This window comes from Chrysoperla carnea, chromosome 1, assembly GCF_905475395.1.
Source record: "Chrysoperla carnea chromosome 1, inChrCarn1.1, whole genome shotgun sequence".
Taxonomy (NCBI): domain Eukaryota; kingdom Metazoa; phylum Arthropoda; class Insecta; order Neuroptera; family Chrysopidae; genus Chrysoperla; species Chrysoperla carnea.
In genome coordinates this window covers 93551728-93576788 of record NC_058337.1, presented here as the reverse complement: position 1 = coordinate 93576788, position 25061 = coordinate 93551728, and the positions used below count along the sequence as shown (strand labels likewise).

At 29.7% G+C, this 25061-nt stretch overlaps 2 protein-coding genes across 3 annotated transcripts; both read right to left on the bottom strand.

The window, feature by feature from the left end:
- Positions 1-1979: 1979 nt before the first annotated feature.
- LOC123292292 (protein eyes shut) lies at positions 1980-13963 on the bottom strand. Its single transcript, XM_044872890.1, has 16 exons — positions 13833-13963; positions 13352-13500; positions 12816-13046; positions 12634-12747; positions 11951-12119; positions 10554-11409; positions 8957-9270; positions 8387-8588; positions 7327-7612; positions 6976-7221; positions 6269-6674; positions 5655-5818; positions 5377-5583; positions 5116-5313; positions 3029-3618; positions 1980-2411 (listed from the first exon to the last, which is right to left on the bottom strand). The coding sequence occupies exons 1-16, from the start codon at positions 13961-13963 to the stop codon at positions 1980-1982; spliced, it is 4695 nt and encodes a 1564-aa protein (XP_044728825.1).
- Positions 13964-18913: 4950 nt separating this feature from the next.
- LOC123306064 (luciferin sulfotransferase-like) lies at positions 18914-24704 on the bottom strand. Of its 2 annotated transcripts, none has more exons than XM_044887937.1 (6): positions 24687-24704; positions 20906-21155; positions 20479-20575; positions 20230-20416; positions 19633-19753; positions 18914-19367 (listed from the first exon to the last, which is right to left on the bottom strand). In XM_044887937.1, the coding sequence occupies exons 2-6, from the start codon at positions 21099-21101 to the stop codon at positions 18979-18981; spliced, it is 990 nt and encodes a 329-aa protein (XP_044743872.1). In that variant the 5' UTR covers positions 21102-21155; positions 24687-24704; the 3' UTR covers positions 18914-18978. The 2 variants fall into 2 exon arrangements, with proteins under 2 accessions (XP_044743872.1, XP_044743871.1); XM_044887936.1 differs by lacking the exon at positions 24687-24704 and adding an exon at positions 22985-23010.
- Between the last annotated feature and the right edge of the window lie 357 nt (positions 24705-25061).

Genomic DNA, 25061 nt, shown 5'->3' with positions numbered 1-25061 from the left:
GAGCCATCCTGTATACTAATGGCAAAAAAATTTTTAAAAAAAACTTATTTCAATAAAATATAAAAAAAGAAATTTTCTTTCAAGGTAAAATATTTTAGTTAATAATCCTTGTGTAAATAACCTATTGCGAGATTTTTATAAATAATTTTCCATGCCATTTAATAAAATAAATATATTTAAAACAAGTGAAAATAAACAATTGACTGAGTTAATAGTTGAAATACCATGTATAGACAGTGTTTATTCTGCAAACCGTTTGTTTTTTATGCTATGTAAGGAAAGAAAGGTAGCCACTCGTACACACAAAGTAATAAGTCAGTGGATATAGTATACATCTACTATTATAGACAAAGAAGTGCATATATAATATATGTAACGTATAAATTTAAAATATATACAATACCTAAATACATACTGTTATATAATGTTTGCAATCTCATTTGCGCCCTCACGGGTAAACAGTGATGTTTACGGAAAAATATTTCAAACAAAGGTTTTTTATAAGTAACGTTTATTATATTTAAACTTTTGTTCTATCTCTAACAGTTTACAAGATGGGTTCTACGTATCCAAGACCCAATTAACCTATGTTGCTTATTTACGAAGTCGACCTCACTTTTTACGTCCTAAGCACCTTATAAAAATTTCAGCTGATTATCTGTTTTTGTTTTATTGTCTTCACAGATAGGCGGACATTCAGACGGACAATCGGATATGGATTTTATGAACACCTATAGCAAAATTCTTTGTAGCATCAATATTTTTAAACGTTACGAACTTTGGATTAAATTCAGTAGGTATACCTTGATATGTTTTATATACCTATACATGGTATAAAAATAAAATTCTTATCAATTTTGTCGTGTAAGACACCAATGAAATTGAAAAATATTTCAATAAAATGAAGATTTAAACTACCATCAAAACGAAAGCCTGTATTTTTGTATACAAGTTCGTTTCGACATTTTGAAGTATACATAGTTAAAAAATATTGAATTCTATTAAGGGGGTAGAAAAACGTTAAAAAATCATTTTTTGAAAATATCTCGAAAACATACGAAGATATGGAAATAGTTTTAAATGAAAAATGTAGATAGGTACCAAAATTTTCTATAAAATCATTTCTAATCACTTTTGACGAATTTGCGATTTGAATTAACCGATATATTTAGTACATATGTATAAAGAAATTTAGTACATATAAAGATATAGTAAAGACAATCGACTTGATTTTGGAGATTAGTTTCACAATTTTATTATTTTTAACCCCTGTACGGGTCTTAAAGTTTGATCGCTATGTGTGTGTGTCTATCTGTCTGTCTATCTGTGGCATCGTAGTGCCTAAACGGATGGACCGATTTTGATTTTTTTGATTTTGTTTGAAAGGTATTTTAGAGAGTGTTCTTAGCTATGTTACAAGTGTGAATTTGAGGTTCCGTACCCGAAAAAACTAAAAATTGGCGATGATCTTCCAAATTGGTTCAGTTTTGTTAAGGCTTTAAGGAAAAAGGCAATTTAATGGAGAGTGTTCTTAGATATGATTCAAATACGAGTTTAGGCTCCGTACCCGAAAAATTAGTCGGGGGTTTTTTAAATTTTTGTAAATTTCACTTGTTGGTTATAAAAGGGGAGGGGGTGGAGGTTTAAAATCACAGAAAGTTTGCTTTCGTAATACCTGAATGCAACCTTTTTTGTTACAAATACGTTCCATCACTTAGACCTAGTCCACTCAGATTATACAAGGCAGAATTCAAACACAGAAAAGACAAAAAGGACCACATATACTGCAATTTTCCTTTTCAGTGTAGCACCATAGATAATTTTTTGTCATTCCAAATAAATTGGGATCAGATTTACAAAGTTTATGAAATTTAATGGCGTAAGGGTGGCTAAGAATTCATGGAACATACTGTAAATAAATTAAAGGATAATTAAAAAAATAACCATTTTAAAAACACTATCAATTGAATTATTTATTTTTATGGTGTTATATAACATTTATCCACATGTTGTCCATGATAGATAGAAAAATCATTAATTTCTTCATCACGTTCAAAACTTAATTCACTAATGCACCCTTTAAAATGTTTTACATATAGACCATTTGTCTCTTGATGTATGGATTGATTATCGGGAAATCCACCAACATAAAATGTACCATCTGTAAATGGTGTATCATCTTCATCGCCCCCCTCTTGAAAATTATTATCGATTTTTGGTTTGGGTAATGGAATTTCTTTTTCATCAATATAGAGTGTCATATTTCCATAGTCAAATAATAATGTTAAACTATGCCATGCACCATCAGTAATTATACCATATGTGGATATATCATAAATAACAACATCAGATTCTTGCCACGTAATTTTTAGAATACCTTGGTCCATGCCAATTCCAAAAAATTTAGGACCCTAGAAAAATGAAGTTTTTATGAATTTAATTGAGCAAAATATTTTATGTAACTGGCCATGAAATATTTTTCATTATATTTGCTTTCCTTTGGACTAGTACCCTCATCCTGATTTCTTTTTAGAGGCAACCTGCTTATCTTTGATGTAGTTAATTATGCTTGCCTTAGAAGGTGCTGAGTAACACAGAGTGGATCATTCTAATTTATTACAACTAGTAGCTTGTTTTGTGGTTAACTAATCAAAAAATATCGTAAACAAAAGTTGTAGAGTTTGATGGGGGACATCATAGTTGGACATTGGATTGAATTTAGTTCTCTGGATAACTTTAATAGTCAATTGAGGCCATGACAGCCAGAGTGGTCTAACTGCATTTTTTTCCAATATTGAGCCTTGTATTGGAATCTTCTCTAAGCGGTTAAAGGAATAGAGAAAATTACTACCGAAAAAAAATTTTTGCAACCAAATGATAGCATCGAATATTCAAATGCAAAGAAAATTTTGTTTAACAATATAATCAATTCAGCCGAGTGCTGGAGAACTATATCATGAGTGACTATAATTGTTATTGTCAGGATTAAAATATTGAAAAAATTAGGTATTGTAAAATTTTTACGAACATTTTGAGTCCATAATAACATTCCATCGGGTTCTGGTGTTGAAAAATTGATATGAATATATGAAATACCAAACCAATCCATATTTTGCAAACTACTACTCGCAACTCCAATTTTATTTGCTTTTTTATTTCGTGTTTCCACCAATATGTAACTATTGGATCCCATTAAATAAGGTGATTTTAATGGTTGACTTATAACTTTTTCACAAAAATCACCCATCCATCCCAAAGGACATGTACACTTATAAACTCCATCTACATCATCTTGTTGTTGGATGCATCGTCCATCATTTTGACAACTTAGTTCTTGACAAGATATTTTCGTTTGACAATTTTCACCCGAGTAATATTTTGAGCATGAACAATGTGGTTTTATTTGTGAATCTAACCAACATGTCCCTCCATTTAGACAAATATCACCCCCACATGGGGTACCATCACAATCATCAATATTACGTGATTCAGAGACAGTAGATGTATTTAATGATATATGTCGATCATTTACTTTTAGTTGGCGTATACATCCAGAGAATGAGGCGGGATATCCTGTGGACGCGTCACGTGGTAAATTTGCTAAATCTGGCAATCCACCTGTGAGTGAATATTCATTCAAATATGTTAAAAACTTAATTTAACAAACCGGAAATAAAAACCATTTTTAATGGTTATTTTAGACTGAGAGTTAGTGAGCCCTCCAGGTAACGGTATTCCTGTAAGGCTAGAAATTTGTTTAGTGATGAATTATAGTATGCTAAGTATAGTAAGCATGACTTGGCAGATCTCAGCATTGCACATCCTGGAAATTTTTTTAAATTGTCGATAAATGTTAAAAACAAAACTTAACGCTGTAAGCTTGAAAATTTACTACAACTTAGTTTTTGTCAGAGGATTTTTGTAAGCACAAGTACCTGCCAGATGGGTCACAAAATGTACAGTATATGGCTTGAAAAAAACTTTGTTCTCTAAGGTTGGAATGCATGCACGGGTTTAAGTAAGGGATCTAGAAATAGGAGGTACAATGAAGATGCTATGAGTCTGCTCCCAAAAATAGCCTGACAATTTTTTCTTAACTTTATAATCAATAAACTAAGTCGTAGTAAATTTACAAGCTTATAGCGTTAAGTTTTGATATACAAAGATAAGAAATGAGAACTCTGGGATATTTCGAAATTAATTTCGATTTTTTCCCCAATTTCCTCTTAGATCAATTTTTTGTATTATATAAATACTTATTTCGACTACCAAGTAGTCATCATCATTATAAATTAGCTAATCGTAATTTGGTGGCGAACTGCAGTGTTAAGTTTTGAATTTACATTCGCCTCGTCTGGCAAGGTCGCATGCTAGCCAGAACTGGCTGGAAATTTACCTCCTGTTTCTAGATCCCTTGCTTAAACACGTGTACCAATTTCAATCTTACAGAATAAAGTCTATTTTAAGCCATTTACTGTACACCTTGAGACCAACCTGGCAGGTACTTGTGCTTACAAAAATCGCCTGACAATTTATTTCTTAACTTTATAATCATTAAACTAAGTTGTAGTAAATTTTCAAGCGCTAAGTTTTGTTTTTAATTTTTATTGACAATTTAAAAAATTTAACAAACCTGGGTCCCATGATGTCTAGGGCTGAGACCTGCCTGGTCATGATTACTATACTTAGCATGCTATAATTCATCACTAAACAAATTTCTAGCCTTCCAGAAATACTGTTATCTGAGGAATAATCTAATTTTCAATGTCCGTTGTACCTACACTGGTGGAAAAATATTTGAAGAAAGAATAAGTCTTAATAAATTATAGAAAACTCTGAAAAATTCTAAAAAAGTCTTAGGAACTCTGAATAACTCTGAATTTCCCAACGTTTTTGAACTAGTCTAATTCAGAGTTATTCAGACTAGTCCGAAAACGTTGAGAAATTCAGAGTTATTCAGAGTTCTTAAGACTTTTTAAGAGTTTCTAAGACTTTTTCAGAGTTTTCTAAGACTTATTAAGACTTATTCTTTCTTCAAATATTTTTTCGACCAGGGTACATTCATCTGATAGACAACGACTGGTTAAATTCAAAAGAACTCAACTTTATAATTACCTAAATAGAGCGAATTTGTTAAATCTAGTCTGATTGAATTAGTAGTTGATAATATATTTGCTGAAACTTTTTCATCAGTTTCAATATATACTTTTCTGCCTTGTTTTCCTACTTTAATTGTATACCATTCTCCAATCCGTAATACTTGTCTACTTCTCACAATTAAAATTGGACTTTCAGATGATTGTTCTATTTCCGCTAAAATGTAAAATTTATATTTTGTGATTATTTCTTAAGTTTAAATATTTCTAATACACTTACTAGAGAAAAGACGGAATTCCATAACACCACCTTGTAAGTATATAGAAATATATTTTCTGTCATCACCCATAAAACAAATTAACCCTTGATCGCTTAATGGACGGATTTGCATTTCAATGTTAAAAAGTGTTGCTTGTATTATGGATGATGTATGAATTTTTAAATATGAACGTTTTCCAGAAAAATGTACATCAGAAAGATTTTCATCTGAAATAATTAAACGTGTACTTTATTTTTGAGTAAAGATGCTATTATTGAGGTATTTTTTTATACATTACATTTTTCACAGTATTTTCCAGATTTTCCCAATGGACAATCACATTCATATGAATCTGCTAATGGAACACAGGTAGAATCTAGACTACATTTATGTCTTGTGGAATCACATGGATTATATTTTATTGTACAAAAATGTCCAAACCACCCATCAGCGCATAAACACCTTTTGGAAAAGTTTTACTTATTAATAACTAGAAAATTGAGAGTTTTACATTTAATTGAGAGTAAAATCCTAAGCGCTAGTCCTTACAATGTTAATAGCCCGAAAATTAAATTAGGTACTCCTACTTATGAGGGATTCATGCAATATTGTAAATGGATAAATTCAAACTTGGTCGTACAAAGGTTTATTTCGAAATAAGTTTTAACAGTAAGAAAATTAAGTTTTTAGTCTCCAATTGTCGTTTCAGTTTGTATTTGCACAGCCCCTTTTACCCATCGGGCACTGTGGTACCTAGGAGCTCATGATCCATGAGGCTGATTGAAGATTGGCTGTAGAAAAACAAGTTCTGTGCGGATTGATGATTGGGTCTAATGTTCTTACTTTTGGTAAAAGAGAGCGCTGTACTTTCGCAAAATAAAATCTCTACTAAGATCAGTTTCGATTACTTACGTAAATGTGGGTCCATATTGTAAGCACACGCCACCATTTTGACAAACATAATTCGTGCATTCAGATGTTTTACATTGTCCAACACTTCGACCAAATTTTGCTTTTGTATTTAATAATGGAACAGAAAAATCACCAACTGTAATATAAACATTATAGATACATCCACTAAAACCAGTATGTAAGGGTAAATCATGTGGTAAAGTTGAAAAATTTGTTTTTTCATATCCACCCAAATAAATTATAGGCTGAACATCCAGTTGCTCTTGTTTGCCTGGTGATCGGCCTGTTACATTTGTCATATTATCGACCATAATCCAAGCTCTTCGTCCTTGACGTCCAATTCGAACTGTATGTTCTTTACTTGGAAATATTTTTAACGGTTTTGTTGTAAAAATTCTTCTCGGTCCTACAAAAATAACATTTACTTTAAATAGGAAAAAGATAGCGATGAAAAGGCTGAAAGGCAGATAGATAATCTACCACAGTTAATCTTAATGCAGATTCAATAAATAGAAAATATTTATGCAATTAAAGTAATAGATAGCCCTTTTTTCGTGGTACCCTCTCCACTTTAGTTTTACGCCATTATTACCTACGTTCTTGAGTGCAGCATTTGTTTAGTTCTTTACTTTATATTTGCTCGCAAGCTGGCGTTTGCCAATTCTAGCTACAATAATTTTCTGTATAAAACATTACTTAACGCTTACCCGAACCCAAATTCCATGTTAACATTATGTAACCTTTAACGAAACTAACAGCCAAATGATCTGATAAAACATCATGTGGACCATCTTGCCCAATAAACAGAAGTAATGCTATTTGTTCAACTGTGTCTGGTATAAAATTAAATTCAATTTCCATATTATTTGCCACACTTTTGGATATGGTATGTGCGGAGAATGATGACATTCCATGGATGGTGGAGGAAAATGATGGCTCTGTTATTTCCAAATCTAAAGAATTTAAAATTTTAGTGAGTATCAGGATACTTACAGCCGTACGTCACACGTGTATCCACGTTTCTCGAATGGACACAAACGATTGCGATTATTACATACCTTGCTCGCACAGATATCCATGTTTCCCGAATTGACATAAACATAGAAAACCACTAGTATATGGGACACAACTTGCACCGTACATACACGGATTATTCTCACATATTGATTGGACGCAAGTTTGTCCAACAAAACCGTTGGTACATAAACATGACCATTTACCATCATTTTCAATACATATACCATTATTATAGCATGGATTTGAAAGACATACCAATGAATTACAATCAGATATTTCAAAACCATCCTTTGCATTGTTAAAAATTTCTGTTGGCATATCATTTACCTATGTAAAGAGAATGAAAATGCATTACTCAGAGGAAATTTGTCGAAAGAAGAATTGGATCTTCAAGATAAAATAAATAATCTATGTACAAATGATCGTCTTTATTTAGTTTCTTCGAACTATTTATATAATATATGGAAGCGTAAAGGTTTTCTGCGAAAGTCAAATCATAAACGGGAGATCTAATGTAAGTTTGACAATGCACGGGTAATAATAACACAGTAATTTAGAAATTATTTATGAGAAGTATTTTCGAAGCTTGAAATACCAAAAAGAGTAGGAATCTTCCGAGAAACAGTCGCTGTGGACTTCCAATGAAAGAAGTTACATGGAGTGCAATAGAATCGAGGTATGGTCAGCATTAAGACATTCTGCATTGGCAATTCAGTTCCTGTTCAAACCAATTTAAATTCCAATAAATCAAGCCTTTATTTAGTAATTATTCCTCAGGTTTTGGTCAATGGTATATGAGAGGACTTTATTATTTGGAGTTAAATTAAGACTGCGTAGGATTTGAAACCCTGGCCCAAGCCACAAATATTTTCTCCCAAACTTAAGCCAATATCATTTCCTATATGGGAAGAATAGGTATTCAGAGGTTTCTTCTGAAGATCTGATTTCAGAAAACTTGTTAACTGTCTCTTAAACAACCTAGAAAATGGTTATGCAAAATGGAAAAAGAGCCTGACAAAACAAAGATATCAGACAAGAAAGTATATAAGTTTAAAAAAAGTAAGATGTTTAGTTAGTAAAAAAATATCTTATGAATTTTACCTTTAATGAATTTATACATCCAATGAAACCAGTAATTTCAGCAAGTTGATTATGTATATGTTGCAATATTTTTCCAAAATGTATCCAGGAATCCGATAAATCAAAAATATTAAAAACTGCCTTTTGATCTCCACTCATTGTTAATGAATCATTAAGTCGTACAGTTGCATTACAATGTGATCGATTATGTGAATATTCCAAGCTGTAATACATTTTTATCCGATTACGTTAATGTCAATTATTTATTCCTAATTTTAGAATGCGACAGATTTCATTCATCCTCAACAAATGAGTGGAGAGTCAAGATCAGCATCGAAAGATAAAGGCTCCTTAGTATAATTCAAAAACTAAAAGGTATTAATAAAGATATAGGTACTCAATTCTATACAGTGGGCTTAAGAGACATTCCAAATGGACAAGCGACAAAAACATGAGATCCATTTCAAGAAGCTAATAAGAAGGTTGCATGCCCGCATGCCCGCCACCTAATAAGAGATGTTAATAGATAGGGTCAATCTATTAAAGAAAGCTTAAAATGAATGATCTGCAGTTGAAAACTATTTACTTAACTGTGCTTGTATTTTAAACTCATTTCCATTATTAACCAATAAATCCATTTCACATAAAACCATTGTTTGTAATCCACAAGAAAATTGAAATTTTAACAGATTATCCAATAGATACAAGCTCATATAAGCACTTTTACCAATATTACTATAAAATATCAGGCCACTGCTGGCTAATGTTTTGGCACGAAGTTCAATTTTAATCGATGATTTACTATCAATATGATGCACTAAATACGATTGTCCCATAAATGCTGCATTTTCAATAATTAACTCAGTTTCACAATAATGCCCTTCGTAATTGAATTTGCAAACACACTGTTAAACAAATAAAGAAACATGATATAGTGAATATTTTGTACAAAAATACCTAATAAACTAAAAATTCGTTATTATTCGTAATTGAAATAATGAACACAATATTCAAGAATGAAAATTCTTAAAGTCAGTACTCAGTTTGTAAAAACTTAAGCTGGGGACTTATTTACACTGTATATTGTGGGTTATGGATTCGATTCCTTCCACGAAACAAAAATGAATTTAAATATATCTGATTTGCACAAAAGTCTACCTAATAAGCTAGAAGAAGGTGCACTCAGCCTTTACAAATAAATGATCAGTACATAGAAGGTATCACATTGGCCTTAATTGTGTATTGTGTCTTATCACAATAGTCGCCACTACACTAGAGAAAGGTATACATCTTCAAAAGACTGGAAGTTTGTGATTTCGGGATATGTGCCGCAGTAGCTTGAAGAAAATTTATAGGATTTAACGACTACAGGCGGCTACTAAAACTAAAGTATATATGGATATTATGAAAGACCAAAGCTTTTTGATATAATTTGAGGTAAATTCTAACCCTCTTGTAACCTATTGACTTATTGGGTGATATTTAGCCTACATACGCCTATGTATAAGTGAACTAAGAAATACTCGACTCTTTATGAAAGAAATACCATTTACAGACCTCGATAAAGCATTTAATTATTGGTGTTTAAGGTTTTTGTCTAGACGATTATAAGCGTGGAGCAAAATCTATGTCAAAGACTTTACTTATTGGCTTGTTTATTTACCATTTTTGTAGATTTGACTTCATCGATACAATGTTCCAAGACAAAAAAATTACTCCTCATTTTCCATTTAATGTAAGAATTTGAAAAGAAGTTTAAAAAATTTCAAAAATAATCAAAGGGGACTCAATGCCAATATGGTTATACTTAAAAGCTTAAGGAAGATTAGGTATATTTTTTTGAAGTCCAGCCTTTCAAGGAATGATAATAACTCCGAAAGCCAAAAAGCTCTAATTTAAAGATTTTTATTTGCAAAAAAATTGGTTTTCTTGATCAATTATCTTCTCTCTTTCGCCTATATAAAAAAACAACCTATATCTAAATTTTTTGCGGGTTTCTAATTCGGACAGATTGTATGCCAGGACGAATATACTACTAAGACTTATTTAAAACCTTATTTTATAGTTTTTAGCCAAAAAAAATTTAGTGTGAATGCATTTTAACTGAATTCTATATGTGATACCAGAGTAATAAGAATGTGTTTCTCAGATCCTTTATAACCGATATCCACTGAATATTATACAATACCTTTGGACCTTCTAATTTATGAATACAGGATCCACCATTTTTGCATGGATATTTTGTGCAGTCCACAATTCCAGGTGTTGTTGTTTTATTTTTTACGGGATATTCAGTGGTTATTAAATCTGTTGTTGTACTACTCAAAAATATTGTTTCCATTGTTGTTTCTTCGCCAATAGTGGTACGTGGTAAAATTTTCGTAGTCAAAATGGAAGTAGGTTTTACTGTGAAGAATGTTACAATTTCACTTTCAGTAACGTCAGGTAAGCTTGATTTGTTATAACTAGAAGTTGTTGCTTTGCCAGGAAATGATTCCTTTGTCGTTATTTCCTTAACCACTGTCGTCGGAACAGTCGAAAAGCCGGTTACTGGTACAATTGTCACAGTATCTTTGGGTAGTCGTGATGAAACACTGGTTAATGTCAGATCTGTAGCATTTTCTCGCTGTGCTGTAGTAAATTCTGAAGTGATATTTTGCACAATATCAGTTGTGCCTGGAAAGTATTCAGTAGTTTGATATAAAGTAATTGGCGTAGAAGTTTCATACTCTGTAGTAATGGAAGGGAATGTTTTTGGCACTGTAAAGCTACTCAATTCAAGAATTTCAGTCGAAAAAGTAAAGTATGGCTGAGTAGAATTTGTCGAACTTATCGTTGAAAATTCAGGTACAGTATGACTAATTGTTGTCGATATTGTTGAAGGTAATGTTGTTGATATTGTTGTGGTTGTTGGAGCGATATATGTACAATCATACGTATCATTGGATAAAATTAAACATTCACAAAGCACGCCCGTTAAATCTGGTGGACAGGAACATATAAATGAGTCGATACCATCAATGCAAGTTCCGCCATTCATGCATCTATAAAAGAACAAATTTTTATTTGTTAATAGTTGTAAGCTACTTTTTATTATTTTGTTCCACGTTTTTACATGCTTTAAAAGTTGAGGTTACAGACGATGCTTCATCTTTTTTTAAACACTCGTTTATTAGCTTCAAACGTATGTTAGTATGTTAGTATTTCCCCCTTTTCATTACGTCGAATTTACTCTCGAAATTTGGTATACTTATCAAGGACCGATGACAATTAAACAATAATTTAATAAGATAATTTGATTATCCTGACCAGGATTTTCAGGATTAACTAACCATTTCCATATTTTATAATATATATATATATATATATAAGATTACCTCAACTCGCAATAGAAGGACTTAGTGGTGAGTAAAAATCTTTCTAAGTGGGATTACATTGCTTGCTTGTAATGAAGTTTGATTGTACAAGCTACCTTAAGCAAGAGAAAATGATCTCTAGAGAGAAATGATCTAGATTTTCGTGCAATATTGCCAATAAGCGTAACATAGACGTTAAGGTAAAATGTGTGTGTATTTTATTAATCACCTGGGTCCTAGTTGGCATTCATCATATTGATATTGACATCGATCACCATGATAGTCAGGAACACAATAGCATACCAGTCTGTCATCTTCCATTAAGCATAATGCTTCATTTTCGCAGGGGTTATCATTGCAGAGTAGTATACTTTCTTCACAATTACTACCGGTATACCCTGAAAATATTTTTAATAGTTTAGTCCAAACTGGATTTGGATGTAAAAATTATATTAGTCTCTAAGCGTAGGTACTTAAAAAAGTCGAGTCTGTATTACAAAATTAAAAATTTGATGATATCACTGTTCTTAGGTCTTGTATATTTAGTCTTGGCCTTGGTCTCGGTCTTGCGCATTTCGCTTTGGTCTTTATAGCTAGTCTTAGTCTTGGCCTTGCCGAAGGAGTCTTGTTTTCTGTTTAAACTTAAATGCTGACTTTGGTACATGCACCTTTTTTATTTTTCAACAACTTTGAAGGATCATAAGGGAAGGAAAAGTTTCCGCAAGAAAAAGTTTAATCTGCCATTTCCGTAAGAACAAAAAAGGATCTGCATGGTTTTACAAGACTTTTGTAAGACCAAGAATTTTGTGACGTCTTAGTCTTTGTCCACATAAGTATTATTGCTCTTGATCTTAATCAAGTCCAAGATGGCAAGACCAAGAGTGTCTTTGCTTATTATTAGTTGAATATTACCAAAATGACAAGCGCAAGCATATGTGGCTATTAAATCAATACAAATTCCACCATTCTGACAGGGAGAAGATTCGCATTCATTAACTTGATCCTCACAAAATGGACCCTTCCAGCCTAAAAATAAATTTCCATGATTAATGATAATTTATTATCTATGCTTTGACAATTGGAAAATTTTATACCTGGAGTGCAGTTACAAAAAAATGTAAAGCCTCGTCCCTCAATGCATGTCCCACCATTGGCACATCTGTCAGACCCGGTTATATTACAAACCGCTATATCAATTTCACAATTAATACCTTCATAGCCTGGTGAACACATGCACTCGTAACCATTGTCTACGTCAATACATGTGCCATTGTTTGAACACGGATTCGAAGCACATTCATCGTAATTAATTTCACAATCTGCACCTGTGGAAAAGAGCTTCATTCAATACAAAATTTTCTGTAAGCAAAAGTCTTATTAGAAGTAAACTGCAGATTCCAGGAAGTCTATCACAATTATTGTATATTCACCTATCTTATTAAGTTCAGCAAAACATGACACGTTGTGTTTAATAAAGATAGCTTCACAAAATACGATATACCTGAGCGAAGAAAAGCAGCTGAACAAGATACTATTAATAGAAATTCACATAAAAATCATGGATCTGTTAAAAATTTTGTTTTTTTCTGAGATAGCTAAACCAGTAAGGGAAGGCTGAATAAATATTTACCGACAAATCCATCGATGCAAGTGCAATTGTACGAAGCTATACCATCAGTACAAGTTCCGCCGTTTTTACACGGCGAAGACCAACATTCATTCCAGTTGGTTTGACATTGTATACCCGTAAATCCGTCAATACAATAGCATGAATAAGTACTGTAAAATAAGCCAAATTTTGTATTTTTGTTTTTAAACGCAATATTTTTTTGTATAGAATGTTCATTTAAACGTAACCTTGCCAGGGACAAACTTTTGAAAAAAAATTGCTTAATAAAATCATTTAGGTATTTTGTATGGAAAAACATATTATCGATAACAGTCTTGACCTTCATGGTTTCGCCCCAAGATTTGCACTTGTTTTTCCATGAAATGACTCATATTTAATTAGAAACTTGTTTGAAAAATTTATCTATGGCAATATAAATATTCGATTCGTTTATAATGAAACATTCTGTATTCTAAATCTCAAACGTTTAGAAAATATTTACCTATTTACATCATCTATACAAATTCCATTAATGCATGGACTACTTAAACATGCAAAGCCACCATAACATAATTTTATTAAAATCCAACAGGTGTAAAGTCCCACAACTACATGTATAATTTGTGACGTCATTAGAGATTTTTATTTTTGTAATTACCACATGTCTTTCTCAATTGTTTTGATTTTTATAAAAAAACGACCTGAAACAAATAATATATATACTTAAGTTGTTTTATCGAAGCCAACATTTAAAAAAACAAAGTACATTTTTAAAGCACACAGTTAAATTTTAGTAATTCGATCTTTTAATTCTAATTTAAAATACCTTTTATTTAGCAAAAATATAAATTCGAATCAATTAAATTGAACTATTCGGCTCGAAAACACACTTTCAAGTTGAAAAAGTTGGCCTCGATAAAACAACTCAAGTATTAGTACTTTACTTTCTTTTTATTTCTCGGCAATTTTATTACAGATATGATATATGAATTACATAATAAACAAAAGTAAATTATTTAATTATTTTTTCAACCTTTTTTTCTTAAACGGTACAGCACATAATAATAAATAAGTTTCAAAATGAGGAGTAAATTATTAAATTTGATAAAGAAGTATCGGGTGGATAGGAAAAAAACAGGCTATAGTAAAAATATATAAGATATTGACCAAATAGGAAGTCTATGTTTAAAGCCCGACTGTCAACTTAGTCGGTGGTCCATAATTTGCTTCGTCACAAATTAAAAAATCATTTTGGACTAGTACCAAAAATTTTTGTATCATGATCGAGTTTTTTGAATTTATTCTCAAAATTATCCTTTAACTATTATATTTTTTAGCGCATTAATAATTTTTTTTTTAAATAAATTAATAAATTCTATTTAATTTTTAATTTACGATATATGTTAATTAATTATTTTCTTAATATTTATATAAAATACAATAATAAAATTAAAATATGCTACGAAAAGTTAATTTTAATGTCATTCGTTCAAAACTTAAAACATTTAATTGCAAGAATGGCTTTTGAAATATTGAATATAACAATATAAAGCTGTAGTATAAAATTAATAAAAACGTATTCCATTGTTACACTTGTTTTATTTTCAAATTCTTCATTATACCCTATATATGAAATATATCTGAGTACCTATATTAAGTTTAGTCCCAAGTTTGAAATGCTTAGAAAAATTGATGCTATAAACAAAGTTTCGATATAGGTATTCATAAATTCACCTAATTAGTTCATATTCGTTTGCCAGTCTATCAGTCCATCCCTGAGCACGATCCCTCAAAAATGAAAAGAGATATTGAGCTGAAATTTTTATAGCGTACTTAAGACGTAAAAAGTGCGTTTGAGTTCGCAAATGAGCAACATAGGTTAATTTTAAGTCATAGAACCCATCATGTAAGCCAACAAAAGTTTAAAAGTAAAAAATGTTCTTTATTTAAAAATAAACAGCTTTTGTTTGAAGCATTTTTTTCGAAAAAATTTGTGAGTGACTTCAAATAGTGAGTCTGTTGATTATAATTTCGTATTAAACTCATTCGATAATATTAAGTGGGAAGGGGGTGAACAAAAATTTTCGTTGGAAAATTTGTTTGTTAAAAAATTTGTTTCAAGGGATTTAGATTCCAAAAGACGAAAAACATTCCTAATAGAATAATACAAGCACTAACATTCAACACGATTTTTATAGGGTATTTCAATAAGCAACTCAGTCAATTGTTTATTTTCACTTGTTTTTATTTGATTTTCCGATGAATGATATTTTCTTTCCTAGCAACAAAGTCTATACCAAACAATTATAGAATATCTACAAATCTATTTATTTAGGTATTGAATAACTTTACTTGGAAAGATAATAAAATATTAAATTGTTTAACTCACGCAATGCAATAATATTTAATCATTAAAGTTAACTAAAAAAAAACTATCTTAGTAAAAAAATTTTTTTTATTAAATTTATTAAAAGAGCTCATAAATTTACGCGCCAAAAGGAATATTTCCAACAGTCCCGTTAAACCATTTTTATTTTTAAGGAAGTTCATGAATAATACGTATTAGATGATCTTATCTCGATTATAGATTTATTATAAACAAAAAAATGTATTCCTCTTTTTATATTCTCCAAAATTTTGTTAATCGGCACTACCTAAATAACTTTATCAAGAATTTCCAAAGTAATTTTAGATTTATCAAAACTCCTTAAAAAATTACAACTAATTTTTTTTTAAATAAAATTTTTTTTAAGTACTTACAATTTTTAACAGATTTTACAATAAAAAATATATTTATAACAAGTATGATTCGATCAACAATGCCCACATTGTTCTGTCATTTCCTAATCTTTTTCGTACACTTATGCAATTTCTATGAAAAGTTCATTAACACTGGGTGATGTAGAACAATCTTTTATATTATTTACACATATAAATAAAATATACTTTTTTATATATTTGCTATAAGGATAATGGTTACCATGGAACCTTATAAACAACATTTAATATAGTTACATTGACTAAACGTGGTGATATTATCGTGTTTATAGTATTCGTATAGTTGGGGTATGTGGTATTAGAAAAAATATCATGATTAGTTATTTATATTATCATAATATACCTTTAACGTAGCGTACATATATACCTATATACCAACCGTGTTAATATACACAGGAAAATAAGTAGGGAAAGTCAATAATGTACTATATTAAAAGAAAAATTCATACGAATTTTGTATATCACAGATAGGTACATTGATGGTTCATACAAGATGTCGCACAAGAGACGTTTTTATCCAGGGTGATTGTATTTCAAAATCATTTGACTTTTTAATAGTTTAATAAATATGGTGGGAGCGCAAATAAATGCACAATATATAACTAATTTAAATTATAAAGGGTTTTTCATTAAGCCCGTATTTTTAAATGAAATCAAATGGAAAAACTATTTGCTTTCGATTTCGAAAGTAGCGAAATTATAAGGTTGATGGAAAAATTATTTCAACAAAAGTTGTTATTTTATAAAGAAAAGCTTCCTAATTTAAATTTTTCTTCTATTCTTATTGGTTATGAACTTCAATTGGTTTTCAAAAAATCTAGCAAATCTAGGCCAATGTTAAGTAAGGGTGTGCCTCAAACACCCTTTTCCCTTTTTTCTATCTCAAAAACATGTTTTTTGTGGGTTTTAAGGCTTTGCACACCTCTACAGCCTCATCAAATTTAGCTAGAAGGTTGATAATTGGAATGCTAGTTCAGTTAGTATCAAATATGTGCCTTCTGTAAGTGTTAAGTTTATAGCAAATTCACTCCCTTTTTTATACCTCAAAACTTGTTTTTAAGCAGATTTGCTTGAAGATATTGTATGTTTTTGGCAACACACCAAAAGGCCATTTGAATACAATAAAATCTGATTTATGATTATAATAATATGGTTCTAATAATGGAGCTCTGGTGCTCAGGAGTTTCTTTTTTATAATTGTTAAAATACCAAAACTATTTTCGTTACACTTATCTTATTTTTCATATAAAAATGACTAAGGTACTCGAACCTTATAAGACCCATGCACTTAACTTCAAAACCCCACAAATCCTCTAAAATAAATTATTTCAAAAAATTCCCATGAGAAAAATAATTACTTATTTACCGGCAAAAGAAAGTTCATAAACTTGTCATATGAAAGTGGTTTTAGAACTGAAAGATAACTAAATTTAAAAATATAGGTGATGGACCATCTTAAGAATATTGTTGCCCAAGGACGCCCGTTACATATAGAAGAAAAAATTATGTAAAATTAACATTTCATTGCGTTTTTTTTAATTAATATACATATATACATCCATTTTATTGAGAATTGAGTCATTGGAAATGGAAAATTGTGTCAAAAAAGGACCTGTAAGTCATTTTTTTTAACATAAATTCATTTATAACAAAGTATAAGAAATACGTAGTTTATTTAGCCATTTAGTGAAAATATTTTGTGAACCATATTTGATTGCTTGGAGGGCTATCAAATGCAATATTTAAAATCTTTTTTAAAGGGCTGGGTCTTTTTGGCAAATCAAGTATCAGGCCATCATACAAAGGATTACTCAATTGTAATAAATTCTTGGTAAAAGAGTAATTATCAAATAAAAAACAGAAAATTTCCTTTCACTTAATGTCCAAACGCTTTGGTATGAAAATGTACTGCTTATTACAAAATAACTTTAACTATTTTAGCTACTTTTCTTTAATAATATTGCACATTTGAAGTTATAAAACATGCACTCACTTTGTTAAGCCACTGAAAACTAAGATCCACCGTTGAAATGGGGGCGTATTTGTGTCTAGGTGGGGTTACCTTTTTGTCCGTGATAGTTTATACAAGAATGGAATTTATATGATCATCACTGGTCATCACTGGTTCTTAATCCACCTTTTTAGAAAAAAATGTCATATCTAAAATAATATTTTCCTAATAAAGGCTTCCTTTAAGTTACTTATAGGTTATGCCCTTGTTTTTAAATTTACCAAAAACTTACATTAAAAAATATATTTATGTAATCTAAATACAGTGATTAAAAATTTTTTTAATATGATGAGTATTCTATATTACCCGAAATTACTCTTCTATCAAATCTTTAAACAAAGATATTTCTTTCCTTAAATCTTCGAAAGAACAAATATATTTTTCTATTTTCCTTTCCAATAAAAATTAATTGTTTTTAGAAAAAATTATTTTGATCCTAAATTTTTTTGGTGGCATTTCATATCTAAAGGTACATATACCCCCTAAAGATTCTTGTTAAATAAAATTTCAATTTGAAAATTTCTATCTGAAAATAAAGAATCTCTTTATATAAAACTATGGGCAGGCACGAAGACGAACACCAAACATCGACGAAAATCATCAAACAGTATATAGCACCGCAGGCAAAATGAAAACAATCCATTCATTATGCGATGTAATTATACCCATTTGATACTTGAACATTTTCGTTTGTCTTCGTATCTGGCCACAGCATAAGGGGAAAATGGGACGAAATAAAACACATTTACAAAAACCAAAAACAATACAATTTTTTTTATTTTCTTTACAACAATATTCACAAAATGTTATATCATTCTGTTTTTTAATCTATACTATTTAAATCTTATTTAGAGACCTTTTAAAATTTAAAATCAGTATCACGTAAATTATCTTTAACCCATGTATCAAAAATCAATTCCATTTCTTCGGTCATAACTGCTTTATGATCACCTACCTGACCTGATCTCATAAATTTTCCTTGTGCATCAATTAAATTAAAACGTTTATTAAATGCAATAACATGTTCATAATTGACAGCTTTATTATTTTTCATCGATTCGAAGCTTAAATGTTTTTTTAATTTCTCTATGTCCTCTTCACTTAAATTTTTATCAAGAAATTTACTCACTCGACGAATAACCGAATCTAAATTCTTTTTAAGATCTTCAAAACGCAAAAACAACACATTTTCATCGTTGCGATGCTTCCAAAATCCAAGTACGTTATCAAAAAAAGGTGCGAAGCATACTGTACAAAGGAAGTTAATAGAAATAATTAAGTATAATGTAGGCATATAAATTATTTTATCCTCATAAGGAGGAATGGGTAATTATCAGAATTGCCGGTTTTAGATAAAGTTTCGGGAACAACTGGTGTATTATACGGCATTGAAAAATTAGCATTTTGAATAAATTTTTAAAAGCTTTCTCAAGAATTTCTATTATATAGATTTTAATTTTGATACGAAAAAAATTATTTTGGCATGTTAGGTACTGATTATCAATTGACTTACGTTTATTATCGATAAATAGTGAGAAAAATTCTTCGAAATTTCCTTTGTAGCCTTCCATTAAACAACAATGATGATAATATGAAACACATGTATCCTTTGGATTTCTGGTTACATAAATCACCTTGAAAATATTCAAATTTGCTATTAATTATAACAATACATATAGATCGATATTAAATGCGAAAAAAAAGATACTCTATTGAAAGAAGAGACAATTGAAATTGAAGCCTAAGAATAAAAGTTTTAATCTAAAGTCTCGTATTTTTAACCAAGGAATACAAATCTGTTGAAAAATGTTAAATGCTTCCATTTCAAAAAAGTTTTTTATATTGTCTTGAAATTGAATTTTTTCTCATTTTCTAACATTTGGTACTACGATTCGAATTTTCAAATTTTCTGACTTAAAATTTTCATTCAGATATGCCGAAAATCCTTTGGGTAACGTTATTTTAAAATTAAATTTTGCATAAAAATGTTCAGGTTTAAAAAAAATTTATTAACAAAATGAGCCCTATTACGTCAAAATCGGTCCATGTTCCAAAAACGAAAACATTTTGTATAGTTTAAAAGAAATAAAAACTTAAAACCTATAAGTACCTTTGGTTTTTTTGCACCCGTTTGTATTTGTTCTGGTAACAAGTTCCATGGTAAATGGCTTTTAATAAATCTGGGCTGTTTAAGATCTTCAATGAATGAAAGAGATTCCACTGCATACTTTGGAATTACAGATGACATTTCAGGATTTATTTTGAGTGCTTCAGAATAATCAAATAAAGGTGAATGCCTAAAACATATATTTATTTTACTTTCTGATATAAAATTCAAAATAAGTTTAGCAATTCTTACTCCAAAAATGGAAATCTTGCGTCTAAGTACTCTTGGGCTCCTGTAAAATCTAAGTTATTTGCAATGCACCAAACCATTTCTTGAGTCCATGTTGTTCCTATAAAAATAATTAAATTTTATAATGTTACCTACAGTAATGTATCCAAAATTGGAAAACATTGTGACAAATTTTTAATTTATAAATTAACCAACGGAGGTGACCAGAGCTTATTCAATTCCACATTATAAGTAATTACCTACCCCAATAAAAAGGCCTCAATGACATGGAAAAATAGACTTACAAATTTTCATACTTAAAATAAAAAATCCTTATAATATTTGAACTAAACTCTATGCTTTAGTTTTTTGAACTGTGGCACACATATTTGGAAGTTTTGTAACAGCCAAGAAATATTTTTAAAGCTCAAAAGTTAAATTAATTACTTACCAGTTTTAGGAAAACTGCATACCCAAATATCACTATCGTAAACATTCATATTTAGAATACGATCACCAAATTTCTTAAAATATTCTGGCATTGTTGTGTTTTTAGCAGTCACATATCCTGTTCGAAATATCGAAGTGAATTTTTCGTTTAAAATTTGACCACTTTTACCCTCTATAGTTTCATATTTTAATACCATTTTGCAAATGTTATTTCCACATACAGCAACCAGGAATTATAATAAGTTTTATTGCTGAAATTAAATAGAAAAATTATTATCAGGTATTATAGTTGATGATAAAAACATTTTTCACATTTACTGAAAGTTTTTTTCCGAGTACATTACGGTAAAAATCATTTACAGCGAAATAGAATCATTAGCGTTCAATTCCCAAAGTTGGTAAATAAAAAGACACTTATTTGATTTTCAATGTAACTTTCTTTGATTAGTAATTATAGCTCCAGAAATAATGAAATTTATAACGTAGTAATTAGATAAAACCTCTCTTTCGGCTACCATTTATCAAAATTTTTCCATGAAGTTTCTAATAATTTATTATTATTATATTCATAAAGTCTGAGCGAAATTAACAAATAGCAATTTTTAGTCATGTCCTCGGTCTAGTAAGATATAATAAGAGATCTGACCGTAGTAAATTCTTTATAATAAAACTAAATCTCTCTCTAATAAGTACCTAATAAAACTACAATAGTTTTTAGAGTGAAAAGTTCAGAGACTATTTCAGTAAACGATATATTCTCTGGAAAAGTTTTAATCATGCTAGAAACAGGCCAAAATATTAAAAAGCCAATCAGTTACATCACAAAACCGTCGCATTCTATTTTCATTCCGCTCTAGAGATAAATGCAGACTATAGATAATTTTTTTACTTTTTTCACCACGGGAAAAAATTTGTTGGGACCAACAATTTTATTTTTAATAATTTGTTTCAAAATGAGTAGATTCCAAAAATCATTTACACTAAAACAAGCAAATTTTCCACAACTAACGAATTTTGGAAAATTTTATAAGAAACCGATTTTAAGCTTTTATTTATAATAATCAAAAATAAATCACTTAATCAATCATAATCAAAAAAATACACTTTAGAATTAGAAGAGTTTATATATCTTTATAGAGAAAGTATTTCCCCAGTTAGAGTTTAGTTATTTTATTTTTATCAGAGGTACTGATAAACGATTTTCACTGTATTTTCTTCAAACTAAACCCACACAAATGAGCACATATCACCTTTAATTTTTATTTTTTAAAACAAACTTTGTTTTACCTAAATACTTTAAGGCTATTTAATAAAATATGCTAGAAACGTTTTACAACGGTATTCAATAAAAATGCCGTTTTTAGTACAAATAGGTATTGCAGTACTATTGTAAATTTTAATCTTATAAATGCCACAGTAAATTTTAAATGCTGCGTCCATATTATGCCAGTGTATTAAGCACTCGACAAAGTGAAGATGCTCCTTTATACTACACAACAAAAAATAAAAATATTGCAATAATTGAGGCCTATGTTAAGCTATTTCAAGTAATGTCTCTATTTTGAGAAAATAATTTCGAAACGACATTGTGATTTCTAATCGAACGTCTCTAGTTTCTAGTTATTTTTCAAATAACTTTCATTAACAAAATACAAAACTAAAGAAAGTTCAAGCGCTAGCAGATTTTCTATAGGCACTGTAAGATTTTCTTGAGATATATATCATTTCCGATGTTTTCAACCAGTAGAATACTTTTTGATGTGTAATCAAAACCAGTAGAATAAGTTTTCCACCAACTGCATTTTTATGCGTTGGTCATTCTCAACCCGAGTTTTACGATAAAAATACGTGATAAAAACGCCCTAAAATTGTGAAATCGCGTAAAATTGATCAAGATGGTAAGTCTAAAACTAGTCTACATCTCGCGCCTGGAGTAAGTGGGTTTAAAACAATTTGGTTTATTCTCAGCGTAACATTGTTTAACGCACCAACAATAAAAAATTTATGTTGAAACACTTGAAGTGAAAATTATTTAATATTATAAAATTTAAAATAAACGTGTAATATGCATAATATATACCTTCTTTCTATTAATCGCTAAGTAATTAATGCGGAAAAATAATTTGTTTACATTCTTTTTATATACAAAAATTTGTTACATTGAAGTTTGATAAAAAAAAATTAGATTATGGATGAATGATTCTATTGCACGTGAAATGTGATTTATTTGCAATCAAGGTAATCGTTAAAAAAATCGATATGTTTATGTGACACATACTACTAATTGTAAATTCTTTACTTCCGGATAGTAAAGAAAATCAAGAAATTTCTGCGTAGTTTTAAATTGATGAAAAAATATTTCCTTGACAGAGGCAATGTCTTCAGAACAAGAAAATAACTGGAAAGGAAGCCAAACATGGGCGTACCCAGCTCTTGGTTTAATGGAAGCAAAACTGGAATTTTTGGTATTGTTTTAATACTACGACGAGTAGTGAGCAAATATAAATTCATTTTTTTTTTATTCTCATTTCTCCGCTAGTCATTTTAAAATTTTAACAGAATTTTCTTCGTTTTTTCAAAGTACGTAGGTAATTAAACTTTATGCTGCTTTAATATTATAAAATTCATAATAAAAAAAATTTTTAATTAAATAAACTGTTTTTATATATATTTTAATTAGAAAAAAAAAATTTTAAGGTATTACGTAATTTTATTTTATAGTAATTTACCTATAATTATTCTTTATTACTCTGTGTTTTGTACTAAGACCACAAAAAATCTCACAGAAAACTATACAAAGAAGAAAGGTACATGTAATTGGTATTTTTAACAAGTTTTACCATATCGTTTTGGAAATTGATCCCGCAAAATCTGTCATTGTACATTATTAATTTTCGCAGAATCCCGCTTAAAACATGCCCCTGAACGTAAAAGTGCAGGTTGCCGGGGGTAGCTAGTGGGATATTGTTTAAAGTAATATTGGATCGCTTCGGAAAAGTTTATCACATAATCGTGGTCAAAATTAATAAAAAATGTACTTTATGACATTTTTCTCTATACATGCTAAAAAGGTGGGATTTTCACCAATCGACTCGGAATAAAGTCAAATCAACAGAAAAGATTGAAAAAAATCATTTTCCACAATAAAACCTCCCGGAATATCCGAAAACTGTTTTTGTTTGTCATTTTTCGGGGGTTGTATTGTGGAAAATGTTAATTCCATTAACTTTTCTGTTAATTTGACTTTATTTGAAATCGATTGGTGAAAATACCATATTTCTAGCATGTATAGAACAGAAAATCGTTATTTCACTCTATTAACGCTTTTTAACAATCGCTCTATTAACAATTTAACAATCAAGCACTTTAAATGCAATTAGGCCCCAAATATTTGTGAGATATTGTTGAGTAAGCTTTACACTACTAATACGTAAACAAATTTTAAACATATTAAAAATCTGATTTTTTCATAGGCTTTTTGAGGGTTGAAAATCATAAAAATCGCGTTTTTTCAAATTTTACAAATTTACTCGAAAACTGGAGGGTTTAGAGAAAAATATCTAAGCGATTCGGTCAATATTACTTATTTGTTTAAAAAAAAAATTAGTTTAAACAATATTCTACCGGTTTTTTCACCGGCAACCTGCACTTTTACGTTACCGAGCATGTTTTAAACGGTATCTTACAAAAATTTTCAGTGCGAAAATTATTCATGCTCAATGTTTTTTGTGTATTATAAAGTATGTTAAACAATATAAATTCATTATGCGTAAAATACTTACCTAAAGGCAGAAAATAAAATATTAAACACAAGCTCAAAATTTAATAATTTAGCAACTAGTTTAAGTTATTTTAATTTATCAAATATCCTTTTTAATTTTATTAATATACCACAAATAATGAGAAAAAATGTTGAAGATTCACTTGATATTTTCTCCTTCTTCACTTTTTAGTGTATCAAACATTACCTTTAACCGTTCGCCGAAATGCTTAATATTACATTCATATGCATATTCGATTATAATTCACGTGCATGTCCGATGTTCTGTGTATCCAAAATAGTCTACAGCATAGATAATAAATATTTATATTATACTAATTGGTTGTCTATGGTCTACAGTACATTGTCCTTTTTAAGTGATTACTAATTGGAAACT